This window comes from Osmerus eperlanus, chromosome 4 (genome assembly GCF_963692335.1).
Source record: "Osmerus eperlanus chromosome 4, fOsmEpe2.1, whole genome shotgun sequence".
NCBI lineage: Eukaryota > Metazoa > Chordata > Actinopteri > Osmeriformes > Osmeridae > Osmerus > Osmerus eperlanus.
Genome location: NC_085021.1, coordinates 16,756,350 through 16,776,958, shown reverse-complemented (window position 1 = coordinate 16,776,958; position 20,609 = coordinate 16,756,350). Strand labels below are relative to the sequence as shown.

The window sequence follows — 20,609 nt, the reverse complement described above, 5'->3', positions numbered from 1 at the left end:
GTTTATTGCAGCAGCAGTAGTATGGTTTCGACAAGACAAACCCATAGTTGGTCACGAATGTTTGTTCTTGAACAGATCTTACAAAAGGTTAAATGCAGTCTGTAATAGTGTTGAGACGCACTTTTTGTAAACAAGATCAATTGTTGTGTCCACTGTTGGACTCTGCTGTGGGGAATACACACTCGTTTTCTACAAATAAAGAAGCAGTTGGGACATCCAGTATTTATTTGGTAGAGACACGTGGTTAAAGTAAAACAAAACACAGTTAGCTATAACGTCTTGAGTTAGTGGGAAACGATTGCAATGGCAGAATTGCAATGTTAGCCTACAAAAAGCTAAACACATGTTCAAACAGTCAGAATGTAAATATCACTGCAATAGCATTTTAAGCTTTTAAATACAATTATATCTAAAATCAGTGACTGTGGTGCTCTAACTCCGTAGCTTCTTGTGGAAGATACCTTTGACTACTTATCAAACGATCAAACTCACTATCTTATCAACTCGTAGACATTTCCTTTAAGCTTTGTTTTTGTCTGAGGCTTCTGGGCTCGTGCTCTCGCCACTGCTTCCAAAACGCCGACTCAGTTCCACGGCCAACACTGAGCAACACGATTTCTGTTTAGAGAAGAGAGGAGATAAAGAAGAAACAGAATCACCAAAAACAACCCTTTATTAAAACCTAAGAATATATGACCTTCCTCAAGTCTAATATCAGATGGTAAAATATTAAAGTTCACTGCCAGTTTTGCTGCCAGGCATCGTCCCTATAGGCTACCAGAGCAGCCAGTCATCTACCAGCCTGCCTTACCTTGTTGTCCTTGGCCTGGCTGCGAGCCTTGCTGGCAAGCTCCAACAGTGCCATCAGAAGCCCTAGCCCCAGCCCCAGCCCCAGCAGCAGGAAGAGGCCCCGAAGGCTGTGGGGCTGCAAGGGGCCCGAGTCGTGGGCCCCCTCCGCTCCAATACAGCTACTGGGCCACCACTTGTCCCGCAGGTAGGTCAGCTCACCTGACTCGCTCAGCTGTAGGATGGCTACGGTCAGATTCTTTACCAGTGGGAAACCTTGTGTGTGTGTGTTAGGGAGAGAGGGGGAGAGAGAGAGAATTCCACATTCCTTAAACAAAACATGTAAAATCCTGTCAGATATTGCATATTGTGTAGGCGTGAGTTGGTACATCTTAGAGCAGACATTAGATAATTGCTCACCAAGGGGTGCTGCGATGCTGTACCCTCGCATGGCAATGGCATCTTGGGCTCGAGTCAGTTTGCAGTAACGACCCACGGCCAGATCCAGAGACACTGCCTCACCAATAAAGGCGTAGTTTCCTTCCTGTGCACGACGGACACCCTCCTCCATGCTCGGAACGTAACTCTTCCAGCGCTCCATGTGCTGGTAGATACGCCGGTAAGTGGGATTTTTTGAATTCTAGAAAGAAGGCAAAGTAATACACAAATAGTCACAAAACTGTATTATAATGATGCTCATGAGTCCCAGGTGCAGCTCGGTCAGATATCAATCATATCTGTGGAAACATTGGTATGGGTGCCTTTTAAGACTCTCATGAATAAGAGTATGTTTGTATGTGTTTATGTATCAGTTTTTTTTTTTCTTTTTTTCTTTATGGTGTATGTCTTGCTATTGGGCCTAGAGCCTGTAATAAAGTTTAATAATAATACAACACAAAAACATGAATGACCGGGGTTAAACAGTATTAAAAAAAACATGCACACTTTTTGCATTGTTTTAGAGTATACTTGCCTTAAAGAAAGACATTGTGGAACCACCATTAACTGTTCCATACTCAATGACATCCTGGTTGGCCAGGTCCTCAAAGCTGTTTATGGTAATGTGCTTGGTGTCAGAGTTCAGCATGGAGTTGAAGTTTGCAAAGTAGCAGGCTAGGAGCAGTACTGCAAACACCCACCAGGCGGCACTAATGACACGTCCTGACAGGGATTTAGGGTGAGGGCCAGCACCTGAGAGTGAGCAGTCAGTTAAAATCCTTAAAAAAAACAGACATACAAATGAAAGTAAAAAAATTTACCTGTTTCATCTCCAAATAGCATAGATCTGTGGAAAGTGTCATAGGAAATCAGTTTGTAAGCAGTTTTCCTCACAACTCCATTACCTTGCAGGGCGAGGGCTCCAGTGATATACCAGAAGCTGTGCAGCAGGGTGAAACTATTCTCATCGGTCTCCGGCTCTGCCCACTCGCAGGGACTTATTCTGGAAGAAAAGAAACATGTCAACCCAGCCCGATCCTACGTCACTGTATTTTATGCACAAAAGTTTAACAAACCTCTAGTAAGTAGTTTGTTGTACTGTTTTCATCATAGTATAATCATCTGTGGGCAAATGTGTCACCCACATTTAGACAGAAAATAAAAAAACAGGGATCTCACCTGGCCACCAAGAAGATGCAGAGGCCAGTCAGTAGGAAGGCGATGAGCATCCCCACCCACATGTCGGACGAGAAGGGCGTCAGGAAGCTGAAGTTGCTCTCCTCGGATGCCAGGTCCTTTCTCAAGAGGAAGCTGATTCCAGTCTGCATAAAAGGGGTGGTCATCTCCACCACCTGTTCCCTCGTTGCCGTGAGGGTTAGTGGCGCCACAGCCAGGTCTGCCTCCTGACATGCGCACACATGCACGCGCACGCACACACACATACAGGTACAGCACATACAGTATATTAATATGTGATCAATTAAAATACAACTAACCATTGCATATGCACAAGGAAAGCAATAACATGGCGACTAAAAGGGCACACACACATCTATCAAACACAAAAATGACACATTGTAATTCTGTCAGCTCATCTGTAGTGTCTGTTGGGCCCACTCACCCCTCTGGCCACCTCCCCGATCATGCCAGTCCAGTTCCCGCTCTCAGTTAATGTCCCGTACCTTCCATCCTTCACCAACTGTATGTTGTACTTGAAGCCCAGTTTTTTTGCCAGCTCCGAAATCAGATCGATACAGTAACCCTCCAGTTCTGAGTCTTTAGACATGGTGTATGGGTCTTGCTGGAATTACATAAAGTGCTTTGAAATTAAAGGCATATTTGGAGAAATGTACAAAAGCAACTTTTTCTGTTTGGTAAAAACAGTACACATTTGTATTGGTATCCTATACAGTAACCAGAACCATTTGCATGATACCATTAGCTCTGACTAATGAGTATGTGTGTAGTGCAGTACCTTTATAGTGGTGACAGTTAATTCCTTGGGCTCTGGAATGGAACAAAGAACACATTCATTTAATACATTAAATTGTATCAACTGTTATCAAACGTTGTCCTCATGTAAGTTAATTGGACTGAACATAAGCCTCTCGTTGCTTTGGTTAATGTGCCATGTCTGGTTGAAAACCCCAGCAGAGGTTCTAGTGGGCTAATGAAGCATGTCCATACAACGTGTTCTTCCCAACTACAGAAACAATACCATCAGCTTGCTTAGAGAGGACAATGACCGTCTTGTGCTCCTGTCTTCAGGGATTGCTCTCTGTCTTTGATGGAGGGCTCCATCAAGGGGCCATTTCATTGTATGGGATTGCAGTGGGACACTAGAACAACCAAAAAAACTTGCCCCCCCTCCTGAATTTCTTCATAACAATCAAACCGCTTTTTCCTTTTTGTCGTCTGTGACCAATGCCATTTCAGCGTGTCCACTTGGGAACTAACATGCCCTGCCAGGGTCAGGGGATAGGGGAGGGGCAGAGCGGAGGAGCCAGGGGGGTACCACTTCTTCTTAATCGTTCCACATTTTTGGAGGGGGGTATGGAGCCATCGGGCAGCTCAGTATCATATAGAGTTGGTGACATCCTGTCAACCTCCTTCAGAGAACATGGCAAGACCTACAAGCTACGGAGATGACTGTCATTTCATGGCCCATTCCAACCCTGAGTCATTGACTACTCTGGTCAATTGATTTATCACAGTCTTTTGTGGTGTCGTGGCAGGAATCCTCTCAGACAGCCTGTGAGAAAACAGGCTGCTGCCACTTCAGATGAGGGACCCCAAGGCTTTGATAGCTCTCCAGTATTCCTGTTCAGTCCAGCTATCAGTGGGGGAGAGTCAGATGTCAGGACACTTGGACTGTTCTGGAGCTCCCTCCTGTAGACCCAGCTTGAGCATGCTGAGGGGAAGTTGGAGGACTTTCAAACAGAGAGCCTTGAGGCTGGTTTACATCAAGGCAAAGTTGGGTTGGGAGCAAGAACAGACTCTTCAAATAGCTTGAAAAGAGAGCTATTGCTGGCCCCAGTCTCCTAGTGCCAGGAATTTCTCCATGTATTCAGTCTTCGACAATTTTAACTCATTGTGATTGTTCACCAAAGCGAGATTATGAAAGACATCATAGGGTCATGAGATTTTTTTTTTGATTTTACTGCGGCAGATATCGTCACAGTACATTTTTAAGAATTGTAATTTTAAAACATATCAAATGTCAAGTATTTCCTGCTAAAACGACTACTGCTAATATGATAAATGATTAGCTTACCTGCTGTGCCTGTGAGCAATGCTGTTGCGCACAGGAGCAGTGCTGTTAATGCTCTCATACTGACAACCTGAGAATGTAACCACAGCACAACAATAGAACCACACAATAGGTGAAAAATACAAGCAATGGCTTGAAGAATAAGTGCATCTTCTGTACACTGAATTTGTCTCCATATTGGCTTGTAAAGTTGCTCTTAAAAAAAAAAACATTCTACAATACTAAATACTGTGCCTTTACTTTAAAGTAAACAAATCAGGATTACAACCAGCAAAATGACAATATGAACAAAAATGTGTTGTTTGTATGTCCTCTGTAATTTGCAGTTTACACTACTTCCAAACATATATATTTTTTTACATATATATAGTTATTTGAAGTGATGTAGTGATATCCTTACCTCAGGTTTTTGAAAGCTGATGTAGTAACTAAACAGAACGGCTAGTGTTATGGTGGAGTGTGGAACAATGTCAAAAACAAGAGTTTCCCAAAACGAATACAAGCAAAGTGGGTCAGGCTTGAGCTTAAGGGGGGCATTTATAATGGGGTGCATGTTGAGGAGGAGGTGGGAACTACAAGGAAATGTGGGTGTTGTCCAGGGGAGGAGTGTTTAGTTTTTTGGTCTGTGTCCTCACAGGGCCAGGGTTTGAGTCCAGATATCTTTGCTGTTTCTATGGCCACTTCTAAATACCTTAATACATGTAATCAATAAAATGCATAGTAATAATAATATGCGTTTATTTGAAAAGGGACAGTGTACATTAATAAACATGTAAAAATGTAAATGCAACGGAATTAGCTAGATTAGCTCGTTTTCATCCGTTGTCCCAAGGGACAACGGCTGGATAGGAGCTACCACTTCATAGTCATGAGGCCTGTAAAACTGGCCAATTAATTAAAAAAAAATTAATTGGGATTTTTAACTATGATTAGGAAACAGATGTGGCAGTAATCCACACAATACAATGTTTTTTGTTGCAGAATGTAACTCTCCCAAAATATATTGTTAAGCCAATGAAATGGTTGGACAAAGCCCCAGAGTCAGGGCATGGGAGGAGCCTCAGCAGCAGCTTTCCAACCCTGACGAATCTTTTGGGATTCCTCAGGAGATGGAAGCAGAGGGCGGAGACATGTGGTCACAGGGAAAACAAGTAAAGTATTCTTGTAGTCTTTCAAAGGGGGTTGACTCACAAAATAATAGTGGTGTAAAGAACTGACTAGAAACTTGAAACTTGTTGACGATGTTTTCATGCTCGAGCATGAAAACATAATGCAGTATGTATTACTATTAACACCTGACAATTTTTTAATTTTATGTGGTTAATCATGGGCCACACAGAACAAGACACTACTGCATAATTGAAAACACTTGTAATCTATTGTATGACATATTTTTTTATCATGTTCAAAAGCAAGGAGTTGAACTCATTCGGGTTTAAGTTATTCAAGTAAAACCAAAAAATTGCACTTCTCGAAAAGTATGTTCAATTCATTTTTGTGTCTGTTCTTGAACAGAACTCCCTAAATCTCAATTTTGTCCAAATTCAAATAAGTGGTTAGGGGGTTGTGTGTGGGGGTATGGGAGGAGGGGTTCACTTTGAAACAACAACTCTCACTTCTTTCAGAGTGCTCAACAGGCTGAAGATCGTCTGGGAAGGGGGGAGGGGGTCAACTGTGCCAAACAGCCTAGATAAATACAGTTTTAAGAGAGTTGGGAGTGCTCTGGGAATCCTAATGAAGCTGTCTTTTGTGTGTGTTTCACAGCGGGGCCCTGTCCGTGTGGCTAACAGGAGCATGTCGCGCCTCAGAAGCCTCCCAGTAATAATGGCATGGGCCCGCCAACTGACAGCAGCTCGCCAGAGGTGGTCGTCACCTTGGCAACTACAGCAGGCAAGTCAGTAAGCAGTGAAAGGGTTTAGTTAATGCTGTACACACTAATAATTTAAACAATCCTTTTCTAAGATTTGGTTTACTACAGCATGTAGACCATGGATGAGGACATCCCATACCCCTGCTGTAGGCTACTTGGAAAGCATTTTAGTTCAATATACTTTGGCTTTCTTGAAAAAACTGGGGACTGAAGATAAATATGTTTTTTTGTTTAAACAACTGTCTGGCATGAAGTATAACTGGTCTGCCCATAATCGTTCTGCAAATGTTTTGCCTCACAGGAGTCTGGCGAACAGCCATTGAGGATTAGAAAGGTTAGGTGTAAACAGCCCTATGTTGGGTTCAAGCCAGTAAAGCAGTCTGGACAAGCATAGCCTGAACTCTTTTGTTATTGGGCTCTTTTGTTAACTGACTGCCCATCTGTTCTGAACACGGTTACAAAATATTGCAAATGACATATAGTAATAACATACGAGATACAACCTCATGGTACTATACAGTAAAGAGATTTATTCAGCTCATTATTACATGGTTTTATATTTAAATATTGTTCCTAAAATGCTGCAAAGAACTGGCATGGCAGTGCAAACAGTACAGTACAAATAAACGTGCTTTGATACCACCATGTTGAAGGAATTTAGACATGATGCTGTTGTGGCCAAACATTCCATTAATCAGTCTTAAACTGTGCAGATAAACTGACATATTTCCATTTAAAAAGTCATTGTAAAATAAAATCGATCTTTAGGACAAAAACAATGCATAAAATCATGCAGTCAAAATCAAAATTGGTAAAACGGATGCAAAATAAACAACACTACTACAGTTTTTTTGTTTAGTCTAGCATAAAATATCTGTGGACATGCCATGGAGATGGACAGTTAGCAACAATGTTGGCAGCACAGTCAAATCACCATTTAGTCACTGTACGCAGAAGATAAAAAAGTAAAAAATAAAATGAAATAATAGAAGACCTTTTATTCCGTAAAATATTGATTTCCTACTATCCTTAGAGACAAACACATAGCATGGTCTTTTGCTTGCATCCATTTGTTTAAAAATCCATCTAGGTTATCTTCAGTATAATACATTGTCATTGTAAAAAAAAATATTGCTAGCACATAGCTCCGCTACTGGGTATATAATGTATCAACATATACAGTGTATTTAATCTCAGTTTAGAAGTACAGTATGCTATCACATTTAAAGATTAAAACAAGAAAACAGGGTTGGAATGGGTCATTTTAAAACCTAGTCCACTATTGGCCCTCTATTGCTGCTGCAGGATATTGTCATGTTAGAGTGAAAACTTGGACATGGAGGACATCTCTATAAACTTAGACAGGCATAAAGAAAGTCTTGCAAATTGTTTTCGAAATATATTCTGTCAATATTTAACATCTGGTGCAAGCAAAGTGGCTGCAATGTAGAGACCACTTCTCTAAGATCTCTTTGTCTCTATTAGACTATGTGTTGTTTGGTTCTAGTACCGTGACCAGTTATGAGTTAAATGCTTCGAAGAATGAATTATGAATAATGGATACAACAGTGATAAAATAATCCAGATTTATACTGTGATTCTCATAGCAATAAACACAAAACCTTATCTATATGGTGATCTCAGCTTCATTTAAATGTCTCTGGAAGATTAGAATTATTCAGTGCTTTAACAACAAATTGGTAAGACAGATCCTGTCAAGATAAACAGATTCCCAGTTCTTAACAAAAATTACAATTTCCACTTGTGGAACATTGGATGGATTTCCTCAGTTAAACTCTGAGGCCTCTCACGTTCAGTTCCAACAAGTTCAGAGCTTAAGCCTAAAAAAGACTTCGTTGTTGTTGGGGTTGGGATCGGGGTCAGTTTGGGACTGTCTGCTGGGGGGCCCTGGGGGGGTAAGCTGGCTCAGCAGGTCCAGACCAGCACAGGGGCTCCTGGCAACACAGCATGCCCCCTCAGGGTTTCCCCGTTCCTCGATGGGGCTGCCACTGACGCTGCCAGCACCAGCTGTGGCCTGGGCGAGTCTCTGGAGCCTCTGCCTCTCCTGAGCCTGCTTGGCCCTGTTGGCGATGTAGCGCACCCTGCTCTGGCTCCTGGACGACATCCTCCTCAGGGGCGCCTCCTCCGCCTCCTGGGGCAGTGGCTGGGGCCAAAAGTCGCGAGCTGTCAAGGGCTCCACATCAGTCAGCATCCGCAGCTGCTCCGTCAGGTCGCCGGGGGGCCTGGGCTTCTGCGGACTCCCTCTCCGGAGCTGCTCCCTGGAGGGCCTGACGATGAAGCTACGGCTGATGCTACGGTATTTGCTGTCAAAGTTGCAGGCGATGTCATCCGAGGTCAAGTCTCCTAGGCTCTTGGACATGGAAGCCCCGGTGTCGACGGAGCTGCTGGCAGCAGTGGGAGGCACAGAGGGCCTCCTGACTGTGGAGGCGGCGGAGGACGACTGCTTCAGCCCCTCCATGTAGAGCCTGCTCCAGGTGTGCCTCCTCTGGGTGAGTCTGCTGGGGGACTCTGTCGGCGCCTCTCTGGGTGTTCCTAGGGGTCGGGGCTGGAGCTCGTCCTCCAGTTCCCCTTGCCGGAGGTTGGGGTTGGACTTTGATTTGCTGACTCCTGGCGTGGCATAGGAGGTGATGACTGAGTGAGGGTGGTTGGCCCAGGGTGAGCTGGTCCCACTGCCTGAAGGTCCGCCCCCAGCGCTGCTCAAACAGGTGAGGCTCTTCCTGGCCAGGTTGGGGAGGGACAGGTCGATCACCGTGTCGTTGGAGGAGATGCTGGACGAGGAGGACACACTGTCTCGATGGCTGCCTGGCTCTAGCTTGCTCCAAAGTCGGTCGTTCAGGGTGGCATCAGTGCACACTTCCGGCACTGTTGACTGGCACTGCCCTGTCCCTGGCGCCACTCGCACATGTCCTTGACTTTTGGTCCTGCGGACGGGTGTATTTGAGGAAGGGGGGCCAAACAGTGCTCTCAAGGCCTGGACTTTGGGAGGGTTGGGGACTAAAGAGTGTTTAGCGGAAGGGACAGCAGAGGACGGCTCCATCTTACACTCAGTATTTTGGTCAGCATGTGGTGCGTCAACTTGAAGGCATTGTTCCTGGTGGGGCACAGTGCCGTTGCTGACCCAGGGGTCTTTATTGGAGTGGGAGGTGGGTGGTTTCGAGTCTGGTGCCTCGCATGAAGGGAGTGGAGTTACAGGGGGCGAGGAGGCCCTGTGAAGGAAAGGGGGCCTGCTGTTGTTCCCCCTCTCGTTGACAGGACTCTCTCCCTGGTTGTTGGGAACAATGGTTATTGCTGTGGATGGTGGGGAGCAACAGTGGGATGACGTGTGGTCTGCTAGAGAGGGGGCAGAGCGAGTGAAGCGTCCATCAGCAGCCTCCTCTGTGATTGGTGTGAGCAGTGGAAGGGGAGGGAGTGGTCTCTGCACGGTGGAATGGTCTGTGGAGAGGAAAAGCACAACAGAGACAAACATCAGCGTGTGTATGACTGAGAACCAATTATCGATCATGGTTAATTATGATGACCTGCATAAACTTAGTACCCTAACATTATGCATGCCTTCTGATGCTAAAACTGACCAAACCTGGAATTGAGTATACCACCCAAAAAACAGCCCTAAAGCAACCTAAAAAAATATAGATATGGTCTATGTTCATTCACACAAAACAAAACCATGTACCAAGATATTCCACCTACAAGACACACAATCCATATTCCTAGAGTCTAAATAGTCATGCTTTAAGTCACAGTGGCGTGTGTGATTCATGGCACAATTATGACAATGCCATTCTCTACCACAGATGAGGTAATGAACACATTGAGGTGCACCTGAAGATCAGCAGGGCATGAAGGCCAGAGGAGAGAGAGGGAGGTGAAACAGGCATTCAGGGAGGGGGAAAATAGTGAGGCTTCATTCAAGGGTTCTCTTTACCTGGATTTGGTCATCCCCTCAATTCTGCACTAGGAACAGAGAGAGCGTGCAAGGGGGACAGAAGGAAAAAGGACTTTAGCACAAACAGGGAGGGATTAGAGAGAGAGGAGAGAAGAGCACTAAAGCTGGAAGACATACAAAATTAGATGTCAGAGAAACTGGAAGCACACAAAGGAAAGAAAATTCAACATTCAAATTCTAAAGGAAAAACGTTATATCACACCTAGTGTTAGCAGAGAGATAGAGAGAGTAAACAATGAACTAGTCATTAGTTTGTGAAGTGACCACTGACGAGGGCCATAGTACAGCTTCAAAAGTAAAATTTCTGGGAGCAGAGAACCTATGACAGCTGCATGCAGCTGATGACAAGCATAAATATAACTATATAACTCTTCCCACATCGCCTGTACTGTAAATACATTGTTACACAACATTGTGTGGGAAAAGTTAAGGGACTATTAAACTGGTGTCCCCAAGTTGGCTTCTCCACGAATGTGTGTTCGGTTCCTCCAGGATGTGGGCTGGTAGCTGTGGTTAGTAATATATGCACAGTAATAACCCTGTGAATTCATTGTTGCATAACTTGACTAATTACACCCTATTGCTGCTTCTTTCTCTTTACTTACCAGTTTTGTCATCTGTCAGGTGGGTCAGGTATGTCAGAAGGACAAATAAGCAAACACACTTATTACATACCAGCTAATTATTAATGCTTCTGTAAGCACTGTTACTTTTTCAATGAGTAGTGACACTATCGCGTGTCTAGTTGTTAGCAACTAGGAATTGTATTCTACTAGGGTAAGATTTGATTGGTGTTTGGAGGGAACTAGGGTCTAGATTAGGTTAAAGAACTAGCAAGAAACTAAAATTGTGGAAGGGGCAAGGAGGACATCACAGGTCAACAGTCAGGAAGCTAATACCAGGGGTGTGCTCTGAGGACGTGGGGGATAAAGGTCTTCACTGCTAGGCCCTGCTACTGGCCCACTATGACACAGCAGGGAAACACAGACGGGGTGGACTTGGCTAAGGAGTCGACACCCGTTCTACCTTACCAGCAAAGAACATGGGGGATTTGCTGCGCAGTTCGTCCATTTTCAGGGCAAAGAGGGCGTTCATCTCCCGCTGCAGGGTGCCTACGGCGCGCTTGCGGCTATCGAGGACGGCGCGGGACGGCAGAGCAGGTGGCAGCTCCAGGCTGCTAAGGCTGCCCAGGCTGTCACAGCTGCTGGCGTCGCTCAGCGACAGCTCGCCCCCCGCGGTGCCCCCCGCTGTGCCCCCCGCGGTGCCCCTGGTGAAGGGGTTGGCCACCGTGCTGAGGCCACAGGCCGTGCCATAGTTTGGTGGTGGCGGGCGCTGCCAACGCAGGCTGCTCCTACACTCAGGCAAGAGGGTTGTTGCCGGGGAGACAGAGGAATTATTATGGCGGCGGGGCATACTGCAGGAGCGGGCGCTCCTCACATTAGGGTCGGGGCGGGGCCGGCTAGGCTGGGTGTCAAGAGTTTGCCTGGCTTTGGCTTTGGATCTGGGGAATGGGATAGGCCGGATCAAAGCCTGGGGCTTGATTAGGGGCTGGGCATCTGCTTGGGACTTGGTCTGAGGCAGGGATTCAAGCTCTGGCTGGGCAGCCATGGTCTGAGGCTTGGGCAGAGGCTCAGGCTGAACCTGCCTTAAAGCTGTGGGGGAGCGGGAAGTTCTCTCTTGCTTCTCCTTACCCCCCAGTCTGTCTGCTTGCCTTTCTTCCGCCCGGGACCTCCTCTCCACCTCAGGGCTCTCCTTAGACCCGATCACACACTTGATGCAGTTGGAAGAGACCCCCATCCTGCCTGTGCTATTGATGGCCACACGGGCAAACACCCCAGGCTTCTCGTCCAGGGGGTCCTGGAATCGCAGGCGGTTTGCCCGTTTTAGTGGCTCACTCATGGCGCCTCGCAGGAAGCGTGGGGGGATCTTACCTTTGCCCTCCTCAGGGTGGAAGGCCCCATTGGTGCTGTGGTCCCAGGGGCCCGGGCCTTGGTGCTGGCCGCGCGCTGTGCTGGACGCGTCGCTGTGATTGGGCGGCGGGGGCTGGGAGAAGGTGGCGTCCCGCTCCTCGGACTCCCGGTCCTCGCTGGCGCCCTCTGAACTGTAGTCTTTGGTGTCGATGGCGATCTCCGGGAAGCCCTTCTTGACCTTGGGCTGTCCCTTGGTGGGGGCGCTGGCTGTGCGGCGAAGGAGGTGGACACCAAATGGGTGCTTACGGCTGTGCTGTGCAACAGCATGGCTGTCTAGGGAAGACTGCTTTGGGTTTCTGTGAAACAGCCCTTTTATGCCGCTGACCACCTTGGCCTGCAAAGAGACAGAGAGTAAAACACGCATATTAAACTGGTACAACACACACAGATAAACCCTAACTGTTTATGCTATTGCTATTTAAATTACCCAGTAAAGAAATACTGAGATACAATACAGAGTCTTAAGCCGAGTATGACCAGGAGTGACTTGGTTGTCACTACTGCATCACTGTATTAGTAAAATGACAAATGAGGGAGGGTACTTGATTATTAATCAAAGACATGCTTCGATATTCAGGACAGATACCGGATGCAATACAAACTACATACCCCATTGAAAATATCTGTCCATGCAATATTCAGCCAGAAAGGTGGTACATTTAGTCATTTAGCAGACACTTTTATCCAAAGCGACTTACAAGAAAGAGGTATGGTATGACCAGTAATCATACTATTTTGTTTTAAATACCAAAAGGTTAGATGACATCATATTCTATCAGTGTTTCTTTGATAGAATGTCACCTGTCATAATAATTGATAGATTCCCAATGGAAACCCTTAATAAAAACAGCTGGAAAAAATTGGTTAAGTATGATTCTGTGAAATTACTCTTGCAGAGGTTAGCAATCCATGCGCTGCTGCTAGCACATGCTCCTTCACTGCATCTGCTGAGGGTTAGGTCATCGAGTCGTTCATCGTAAAATAGACAAACTCTTCAGACCATCTAAAACTATTTGTTAATTTGCTATGCAACTGTGTGACTTAGTTAAAAGTAGCAAAAATTATTATACGTCTAATTAAATTTCCATGATTGTCAAGGACAATTGTGAATTGTCAAGGACAGCTTTCAATCACTGAGATGGAATAAAACGGAAGTGTACTGTTCACAAACTATGAATAACACATGATTCCTAATTGTGAAACCACAGCACAGTGAGAGGGTGCGGCCTGTGTCCATCCAGAATATAGGACTTGGTGTGGAGGGTGAAAGGTCACAATGGACGTGAGGATGGCAAGGAACACTGACACAGAGATAAGGTGACAAAAAGAATGATGAGACTTAACTTCACAGTCACTCATACGAGTGACAGTGGGAAATCTGTTGCACTTCTCCCACCAATACACAACCTGATCACTACCAGTAAGTATTCTGTTTTGATGTCCGTAGCTTGATCTAAATAACTGTGTTTCTGGGATGGGGGATAGTACCACAGGGGGATAATACCATTTACTTAACCTTTCCCACCGGGTTATTGCAAGATCAAATCTCTCTAAGGAGAGACATCAACCTGTGCCATAGGCGAACTGTCTATGGATATTTAACACTTGCCTTGCTTCAGCACATGATGTACAGTGACCCAATATCATGTCAGAAACCATGTGGAAGGTCCATGTGGTGGAACAAACAGTACTGACTGACTGACAGATATGATACTCTACCAGGAACATAAATAGCTGTAAGCTGTACAGCTATGAGTAAAAACTCATAGGAAGAGAATCGGCCACGCCAGCTTTAGCCAAGGAGAAAACACTGCATGTCTTAACATCTAACATGAATAGTTAGAAAACAAGACAAATACTGTACATTCTGGGACAAAACGTACTGTTTGCACTTAGTGCTTCACACTAAAGAAGTTCCTGACTGTACTGTAGAAAGCCATTTAAATGATGACAATGACAGAAATCAATTATCTACAACAGTTTTGCAGACGCAAACGAAATATCATGAACAGTAACAAGAAAGGAAACAGATACGATAGTCCTCCAACACTCTGGAACTGAATACCCCTGCAGTGCACCACAATGACTGTCTCACTCCCGAGGATGGGAATAGATGAGTCTTTAGCCAGCATCACTTTCTACTCTCACTCCCGTCTTTCTCTTGTAGTTTTCTATCTCTGCCTCTTTCTCTCTCTTATTTCCCACAACTCCAGATACAGGTTAGTGACATTGGATCTACTTTCGGTCAATGACAATGCGGGCGAGTAAAGCTGTTCACAGTCATGTTTGCAACTCATGTGGGACATGAGTTGGCCTTTCTGAATGTTTGCGATTGGCTCGAGGAGGGGAGGTGGAGTCACTGGTGTGGGGGCGGGAAGAAGAGTTGGGCACATGCAAGATGCTGATTGGGTCTCACTACACCTGAGTTCTGAGTGGCACCTTCAGGGCTCCTAATAATTTCCTGCCACTAACTGCAGCGTTTGGACAAAGAGGGGTCCACTGAAATCACAAATAAACAGGGAGGGAGGGAGAGGGAGAGTAAGCAAAAGGGTGAGAGAGAGAAAGAGAGTTAGGAAGAGAGAGAAAGGGAGAGAACAGAAAATGCAGAAATAGCAAAGTCACTGACAACAAAGACACAAATATTTAGAGAAGACCAGAGATGAATAATAGTCGATATTTACAGTATGGTGGTCTGGCGTAAAATGGCTTTTATATAAAATATGCATTGAGATAAACTGAAATAATAGAGTTTGAGGTGTAAATAGTTTAATTGCCATGTGTCCAGATGGGTCCAGATGTTTATCCTGTATCACAACAATTCAGGACATGACCCTGACCTCAATGCTACGGTTTAGGTATTAATGGCTGTATAGGGACAAATAAATAACAAGGCAATGTGAAAAAGAGTTTACTGGATATTTTAAATTCCAGCAGTCCCAACACAGAGGAAACACAGATGGGACAACAGGCAGGGCTACACTTGCTGTCTACCTACTACAGATTAATGATCACAATTATGGAGTCTTCTTGTTGAATGATTCACGGATTCAAGGAAGACTAATAGACCTTATTGATTTTTCAATCATTCTGTCGAATGTGAACTGCTTCAGCTCTCACGTCTCCATTTATATGTCGACACTTAATGTGTCAGCTTCCCTCGCGGGTAGAGATTAAATCTTAATTTCTAAGAACGTGTTCAAACTGGATGAAGTCATTTGAACGTAATAGACTTTTTAATGGTATGTATCTTATCCATTGAGAATTATTGCAGATAACACATAAAAAAACAGGGGTACCCATACACCTGGCAGCCCCGGCGCTATGCGTGCTCCTCCTTTTTGAGTACCTACCTTACCCGTGATGTCATTCACAGCTACGTGAACAAAGACGGAAGCCTCCTCCATACCTTCCAGATATACATGGCGGTAACCTTTAATAATAATAAAAAACAACCACAAAAACACGGCGTCATAAATCATCACTGGAACGAGACCGCGTTTCGAGAAACCAACACTGAGACACGCGCGAAGACTAGGAAGGGTCCGGCTCATTCCACTACCTGGTAACATGCTGTTGAAGGCAAGGGTGCGCTGGCCGATGAAGTCCTGGCCAATGGGGTCGTGGTCCCACACAAGAAAGCGGACCAGGGCCAGCTCTGCCATGTGGAGGGTGAAGACCAGCGTCTCCTCCCACATAGGGTTAAACCCTGGACGGAGGAGGAGGAATAGGGGTGGTAGGGCAGGCAGGGAGGGAAAGAACCAAAAAAGGACCGGGGGGGTAAAGGGTGGAGGCAGAAAAAGGAAGGGGCAGAGGAAAGCCAGGGAGGTGAGAAGATGACTCAAATAGAGACGGGGGAGAGAAGGTTATGGGAGGGGGGGTCGGAGAGAGAAGGGGGAGAGAGGAGGAGATGGGACAGGGAAAATGGAAGTTGGAGTTGGACAGAGTAAAGCAGAGAGAAAGCGGGGAGGTAAAGAAGGAGAGTGAGAGGTGGGGAAGAGGCAGATAGGGAGAGCAGAAAGCAAGAGAGGATAAACAGAGAGGGAGGGAGAGGTGAGTGAGACAGCTGGCTCAGCAGACATGAATAATTCAGACTGTGCGTGTGTGTGTGTGTGTACGCCTGCATGGGCTTCCAGAGACAAGACTATTCCACGCACAACTGTGGTGCCATGCTCATTCATAATACATCACACACACACACACACATATACAAAGCACATGTATCCTTGCCTAGCCACATACAACTCATGGATCCTCATGTCCATATCACACAGAACAGCACACCACAAGGGCAAAATACCAAGCAGTCACCCAGTAACTAATACAAAAAATCAAGATAATGTATTCATGTAGCAGGCACTTTTATCCAAAGCGACATACAGTATAGGGCTGATTTGAACTTGTACTCTTCCCCGGATGACCAACCAGTTCATAACGTTGCAGGGCCCACATTCATATTATACTGCATCAGCTTTGCTTACCATTGTCGTCCACCACCCTCGTCTGCTCCTTGCAGCAGTCCACTGGCAGACCAATGATCTCCACCTCAACAAAGGGGTCGATGATCTGAGAGAAGAAAAGACAGCAACATCTGCATTTAACACCCCCGCAGGACTCTGGTAGAGGTCAACCCTTTAGTGTGCAGAACTTTGTGTGTGTGTGAGAGTGTTTGTGTTACCTCTCCCCTGTCTCCCATCATGGAGTCTTTGGGTTTGGGCAACTGCTGCCCACTGATGATCTTCAGCACCAGCTGTTTCTTCATCTGGCCTGGTAGTGGGTCCTCCATCATAGGGTTAAAGGCACCTATGGGGGTAAACACAGGACCAGGAAGGCTTAAAGTAGCATCGCTGTAGGAGTAGTCAGAATAACAAAGATGTCTGGCTGCCCGCACTTCCAGCTAGGCTAATGGAATCAGTAGCGCAAGTCTGAGGCGGCTCACCTTCACACATGCACGCAGGCTTGAGCATGTAGCCACAGTTCCCGTTGCTGTAGAACTTGGCTCGGTTCAGCTGGAGAACGCGCCCCTCAGACTGGTAGTTCAACGCAACTGAGAGAGAGAAAGGCTGTCAGAAGTGTACACCTCTGTTTACTTTCTCACCCACCCGAGGATCATCTCTGATGAGGACAGTCAGGTGGGTGGTCACCCTCCCTTCGTGGCTGGCCGTGTGAATCCCTTACCCAGGTGGCACCCGGCGTTCCAGAAGGGCTGGGGGTTGAAGTTGGATGAGTCCACACGGTAGGAGGAGGGGTAGATTCGGGAGAGCTGGCGCTGGTTGAAGTGGGTGAAGCCAGCCGGTTTCTGCTGCATGATCTGGTGGGCCTTGGTCTCGCTGAGGGACGACACCTGCCAACTGCAGCTGGCTGCTGTTCATGAGTACATGTTCAAGAACAAAATGTCTTCAATCCTCTAAAATAAGAGCTACAGAACTATGCACTCTGTGAGGAATGAAGAGGCCAACATCTGAACATCGTCATAAGGACTTTCTGGTGATGCTGGGAGGAAGGAAAGTCCCTATGGGCCAATAAGGAACTGTATGTGGGGGAGGGGAGCAGAAAGAGAAACTGAGACGGGGGGGGCAAGCAAGAGAGACATGCTCACCTTGTGTCTTGATGTCACAAACCCCCACTGACTTGGTGTACTTCACCAGGTCTGAGAGGGCTCTGGACAGCTTCATGGTCTTTTTCTTCCTGCAGGACCAACCAGATGAGAGGGGTGAGAACACACATTAGGCTGGGCCAGACAGGCTGGGCCAGACAGGCTGTCTGTGGGGACGGTGATGGCTCAGTAGCTGCTGGGGTACCTGCTGTGGTGGAGAGGGGCTTTGGAAGCACTGCTGGTGCTCTCCTGGTCTGTGTCGGTGTCCTCAAAGCTGGACGTCTTCTTGAGCTTGGTCTTTTTCTGCAGGGGGTCAGACAGCAGCAGTCATGCCTTGGCCAATGGCAGTGAGAAAACGAAGGGAGAGCAAGGGAGAAGGGAGGGATGGGCAGCGTGTGGGCAGAGGGGCACTAGGAGCTGACCTTGCGTTTGGAGAAGCTGCCCATGAAGGACCTGCCCAGGCGCTTGTTGGTGCTGGGGTTGGCCTCGTCTCCTGTGTCGGTGCCGTCTTCACCTTTGTCCTGCAGAGCAATCACATCACAACTCAGAACTTCCTGTCCTGGCATAGGGATACACATTTCTCTCAGAACATGTTTTACATGACAAAATGTACACACACAAGAGACAAAAAGTCAGCTGTGATGATGTTTATTTGATTTATGTTGTCATTGCTGACAGACTAATTAGCCTCGTAATAGTATTTGTAGAGAAAGTGATTAGTGGACGGTGAAAGGAAAAACGTCATTAGTATACACAATGCATTCTGGGTGACAACCAGCGCCGTTGATGGATATAGAGCAGCGGTTATTAATAACTGAGAGGTAAGACGGGTGAACTAACTAACCAGCCCTGACCTCTATATATCATGCAGGGTTTCCAGCAGCACTTTTCAGTTAAGGCGGCCGCCTAAGCAACACATGCCTGCTGCTTTATCATCGTCATCGTCAAAACACGCTTTTTATAGTGATATCCGCCCTGTTACTCTGTCCTGTTTTCTCCCTTCCATTCCAAAACGCCAGTCTCCCTTCTCTGCAGAGTCTACGCATTAGTCTATTGCACAAACTAGCCCCCCTACCCCGCATTCGTCTATCGCACAAACAAGCCTAAGACAGTATTGCTTAAGTTTCCGCTTACTGACCTAACGTCTAAGAAATGTTCCCCCCAGGGAAGTTCCTTTTTCTTGTCTTCAGCTCTGTCTCTAGTGTTGAACATCTGTATTAAGTTCTGCAGCTGTTTTCTTCTGTTTCCTTTTTGCTTCCTTGCATATTGTGGAGTTCCTCTTTTGATAGACAAACAATTGAACTGATTATGTAACTGTCTGGAACTACTGTTTAAAAGAGTGCTCAGATAAGATCAGAGAGCCCTTCTATGTTTTACAGTACCAAAAGGTACTCCTCCTCCTTGCTGCAAGAATAAACAGATAAAGACAAATTCTTCTGACCTCACTTTTAATGATAAAATTCCACCACAATACATTTGCCAATATGAAACGTCTTTCAGATAACTCTTAACTATTAAATACCGATTGGGCTAACACATGTGGCCATGGCATGAAAACCGATCAATGGCATCTAAGTAGTGGGCATTTATTGTTCTGGAGCGTGTATTGTAGTCTGATGGGCACGTATTGTAGACTTGCTGGCTATACTACTGAATGAGAGTGCAGTCTCAGTGGGTTTAGCCATGGCTTTACCTTCAGGGATCCCTTCTCAGGGGCCTTCCCTGAGGGGGGCAGGGCAGCTATGGTGAAGCTGTCAGGGTCTTCCCTGTCTCGGATCTTAGACTCCTTCATCAGGTTGTCCAGCTTCTTTTTGGCCAGGTTCTCCACCTGCTTCCTGTTGACAGATGTCTTGGAGGATTCCACAGAGGAACAACGGGTGTACAGGGAGAGAGAGAGGGGAAATAACACACATAAGTGCACAGTGTGACAGAAGCAGGTCAACTATCTATGGGAGTAAGACAACAAGCTCAAAATAACATCTCAGCAGAAAAGAAAAACAAGAACGTTGTCCAATTATGGCCTCAGTGACCAGAACAAAAAGGCCATGCAATATCCTATTATCCAGCAGGACTTACAGCACAGACAGCATGGAGAAAATCAGATGTATGTCTATGCATTACACCTCATGAATGATTCATCCATTGATTATGCATGAGCATGAGTTTGATAGAACAATGGTCTTCCATCGTTGCTCGTCTCTGACCACTAGATGGAGCCGTTCATCCATAAACAAACTCAGATGGCTGTTCGACGCTCACGCATGCAACATCATGACATAAGAGTAGGACTAATGTCAGGCTGCATTAATGTGACAGCTAAGGTTAGAAAAAACTAGAACATCTTCTGTAACACATCTTGTTAGTATACTGCTGAGTCTTAGACTTAGGCATGACCTTCCACCAAAGGTCCTGGCCGGAGTTCATGTTCAAGAGACAAGGCGTCCATTTAAAACACACAGTGCGTGACAGAATACCGTGTTGTACAGTACCTTCCACTTTGGAATGAGCAAGAAACATTGAAAGGAGGAGAAGGCAGGAGAAGGCAAGGCAAGGAGAGAGGGTGAGGGATAGAGAGACAGGGGAAAGAAGATTGATGTGAGGTAAACGGAGGAAACAGGGCTTCACAGCAGAAAGGAGAGAGAGACAGCAGGGAGGCCCCTGAAGGATGGAGATACACTCATACTTGAGACATCGTTCATCTAAGACAGTCTCTT

General features: G+C 46.0%; 2 protein-coding genes across 2 annotated transcripts in view; both read right to left on the bottom strand.

Moving 5' to 3' along the window:
* Positions 1-201: 201 nt before the first annotated feature.
* si:ch211-251b21.1 (uncharacterized protein LOC571720 homolog) lies at positions 202-4,968 on the bottom strand. Its single transcript, XM_062459683.1, has 10 exons — positions 4,896-4,968; positions 4,499-4,565; positions 3,200-3,231; positions 2,846-3,025; positions 2,404-2,627; positions 2,130-2,227; positions 1,760-1,977; positions 1,207-1,426; positions 812-1,062; positions 202-618 (listed from the first exon to the last, which is right to left on the bottom strand). The coding sequence occupies exons 2-10, from the start codon at positions 4,554-4,556 to the stop codon at positions 520-522; spliced, it is 1,380 nt and encodes a 459-aa protein (XP_062315667.1). The 5' UTR covers positions 4,557-4,565; positions 4,896-4,968; the 3' UTR covers positions 202-519.
* A 1,907-nt stretch (positions 4,969-6,875) lies between these two features.
* The window catches only part of plch2a (phospholipase C, eta 2a), a 31,238-nt gene continuing 17,504 nt past the window's right edge, over positions 6,876-20,609 (bottom strand). Inside the window, exons 11-22 of the mRNA XM_062459682.1 lie at positions 19,589-19,744; positions 18,318-18,416; positions 18,101-18,198; positions 17,899-17,987; positions 17,478-17,663; positions 17,239-17,346; positions 16,978-17,102; positions 16,781-16,865; positions 15,862-16,008; positions 15,653-15,732; positions 12,264-12,636; positions 6,876-9,818 (exon numbers count right to left, since the gene is read on the bottom strand). Of these exons, the coding sequence (XP_062315666.1) occupies positions 8,194-9,818; positions 12,264-12,636; positions 15,653-15,732; positions 15,862-16,008; positions 16,781-16,865; positions 16,978-17,102; positions 17,239-17,346; positions 17,478-17,663; positions 17,899-17,987; positions 18,101-18,198; positions 18,318-18,416; positions 19,589-19,744 (3,171 nt within the window). The 3' untranslated portion in view covers positions 6,876-8,193. The remainder of the gene's footprint in view (positions 9,819-12,263; positions 12,637-15,652; positions 15,733-15,861; positions 16,009-16,780; positions 16,866-16,977; positions 17,103-17,238; positions 17,347-17,477; positions 17,664-17,898; positions 17,988-18,100; positions 18,199-18,317; positions 18,417-19,588; positions 19,745-20,609) is intronic.